We start from the raw sequence: 3,135 nt of genomic DNA on the forward strand, positions 1-3,135 counted from the left end.
TGACAATAATTTCTTTAACCTGGTCAACTATCTAGATATTGTTTATATCAAACGTCGCGTTTGACTACGAAGGAGGCGATTTATTGCCGTAACCACGTGTCACGTGCAACCAAAGAGGGGGTAAAAACATCCCTTATTCCCGTCTTGTTGATATTAACGTCTATAGAATTACCTTTAAACAAATGGAAAAGATTTCGTTTATTGATATACTAACGATTTTTTTCGAGGAGATCATCTCGGTCATTAACCGCAGAAGTCCCTCCCTCTCTTTCCCTTTTTACCTAATCACGAAGTTTATTAGAAAAATGATATTGTTCTAAAATAAAAGGGTTTTGGATCGTCACACTTGCATGTACTCATGGAACAACTACTACGTTTTAACGTAGTAGTTGTTCCACGTTTTAACGTAGTAGTTGTTCCATCGGATCTCGATAATTCAGTGTTAAACGCGACGCGAGAACATTATTTAGCCGATTAAAATATTTTGCAAGCAATTATGTAAATGTTGCTTGAAAAAGAATGAAATCAGCCAGAAATCTATATTTGTATGCATTACAATTGAATTAATATTTTATTACTTTATCGTAAATTTACATCAAGAATAATTCATGACGTATTAACCGGAAAGGGTACATTTTTCATCCATGTTTCCAAAAAGAATTTTGAAGAACTTTTCCAAATTGCTCGTGGTATCGGACAGAAGATTATTTTTTAGATTTTCTTCAATAGCAGTAACATTTAACTCTTGAATGCCATCGAAAAAATTGCAATTGGTAACTCCATTACGGATATTGGTGTAAATACCAAAAACACATCCGTATATGTTATCTAAATATTTCTCGAGAACATCATCTGTCAGGTTGCCAACAACACCTATCACATTTTCTCCTGTATATCCAACTACTCCTGTAATACATCTTATCACTCTGGTTGCGCTAGCAGAATCATTAGCGAAACAAATTTTCTTTAACACGCACGGGATGAGTTTAAGAATTGAAGGCCAGTCACTTCCGCTGTTTGTCTCATTCTTACATTCGAGTGTAGGGAAAATGGTCGAATTCAGACAATTCAATAACCCAACCCTTGCATTCTGAAAATATCAAATAACATTGAAATTTGCAAAATTTATGCGTGGAATCTCTAGTTAATGGAGAGAATTGTTAACATTATACGTATAATAAAAATTTTCCAAACAACAGAAAGAGTTGTTGGAAGAACATTAATTAAAATTTAGACTTAATTCATTAATAATAATGATTTATCAACTGTTAACAGAAAGTCTTTAGAATAATAGTATTTGATTCAATTTAAAAGACGTAAAATACAATTATAAACTAATTATGTTGTAATAATTATCGTAAATTTTTTTTGCTAGTAATACGTTTTCTAAATTAATGCGAAATAATGATGGTTCCAACTGGTTTCGTCTCCATTATGGACGAGGATTTCTTTTAATGACATACCTTAATCGCAACGAAATTACATCCCAAAAATACCCCATAAACGTTTTTTATAATCTTGGTATACAAAAGTTTATAATGAATATTCTGGAATTAATTAAACAACAATTACAAATCCATAAATTATCTATCTTACAAAGAATTATATTATATTTAGTACATAATGCTATTGCCTAGAAACAGCAAGAATAAACCAAGTTTCTATAATAAATAACAATATTGCGTATTAAAACTTTATATAGTATTAATTATTTATATTATTTAAGAGTTTTTACTTACGGGACCGAATTCTTCCAACACAGTAGACAATGTTTGAGGTAAATTAATACCAGAGGTCAATACGTTGACATTAATTGGAATATTTATCATACAATTTCCGGGTTGTTTCGGAATTAAACCTTAAAAAATAAATTACGATTAAAACATGAAAATTAATGTTAAAGAAAATTTTACAATAAATTCTTTGCCAGAAATATATTCAGAAAGAACAAATTTTTCTAATCGGCAATAGAAAATGAATAAATAAGTACTTAAAATGAAAAACGCCAGCACGAACTTCATCATGATTGTACTTGTAGCTGAGAAGTAGAATGCGTAATTTGCAACTTCAATTAGCAATGGCGGATTATCTTGTATGGCACTAATATATAGGCCTGTATTTTAACCATGTACAAGTACAGATTTGACGTCACATAGATTAACAGCGCGACATTTGCATCTGTTCCAGTTATAAATTCCACACAAGTTCTTTTAAAAATATTTTTAAAGTTAAAAAGTAAAATTATAAATTTCTTATTTAAATTTCGACGACAATTAAAATATTTATCCTGAAGTAAGCAGTATTTTTAAAACTTTCCATAGAAGTTATATACAAACGAGTAATTATTTATTCTGCAGTGGTCACCTCACCGTGCGGGCGGCAATTTTTAATCCTATTTTTAATTTACTTATTTAAAAATGCACGCTCTCTACCTCATGTTAGTGGTGGCTGTCCTCTGTACATCGTACTTTTCCCGTAGCAATAGAGTCGTGCCGTCTTCTATCTATTTCCTTACAGGGGGAAATGTTTGAATTGAAATAACGTCACTTTCGATTTGTATGGGACGTTCCTGTGTAGTTTATCAGGACCTACGTCCTTACATTTTCTCCGTCTTGTCTTGATTTTCATCTACCTATTTCCATTCTGGAGATTAAATTAAGAAAGGACACAGTCAGAGGAAATTTATATGTCTACAATTTATATCAAATTGCTGCCCAATAATTTTTGAAAACGATTTTTTTATACCTCTATTATTATCCATCTATCGATAACTTACAACAAATACGATCAAACTTGGCAAGAAATTGCCAAACAGGATGGCGTGTGCGTAAGTCGACATTCAGATAAACTCGCTTCATCCTTATTTAAATTTCGAACTTAGGAATAAGAAACATTGACACAAATCTGCTTTCACCATGGATTTGATTTAAAATACTCAATTGTAACTAACTTTTCTACCCATTTGAAGATAAATTTTAATATAATATATTCATAACAATGAGTACTTTTTCCCAAGTAGAATCAGTTCATTTGATTGTATTGTTGTTCTATGTGTAATACGTGTTTTATGATGTCATGATTGAAAACAGCTAATAGCAGTAATAATTTAGAAACTGTCAAATTAAAGAACAATTT

General features: G+C 30.8%; 1 protein-coding gene across 1 annotated transcript; it reads right to left on the reverse strand.

Moving 5' to 3' along the window:
• Nucleotides 1–542: 542 nt before the first annotated feature.
• Nucleotides 543–2,108, reverse strand: LOC111638025. The gene is made up of 3 exons (XM_023383652.1): nt 1,991–2,108; nt 1,740–1,858; nt 543–1,090 (listed from the first exon to the last, which is right to left on the reverse strand). Exons 1-3 carry the CDS (start codon nt 2,022–2,024, stop codon nt 617–619), a joined length of 627 nt encoding a protein of 208 aa, XP_023239420.1. The 5' UTR covers nt 2,025–2,108; the 3' UTR covers nt 543–616.
• Between the last annotated feature and the right edge of the window lie 1,027 nt (nt 2,109–3,135).

This window comes from Centruroides sculpturatus, unplaced genomic scaffold, assembly GCF_000671375.1.
Source record: "Centruroides sculpturatus isolate CEXI.00-Female unplaced genomic scaffold, Cexi_2.0 scaffold142, whole genome shotgun sequence".
In the NCBI taxonomy this organism is placed as follows: domain Eukaryota; kingdom Metazoa; phylum Arthropoda; class Arachnida; order Scorpiones; family Buthidae; genus Centruroides; species Centruroides sculpturatus.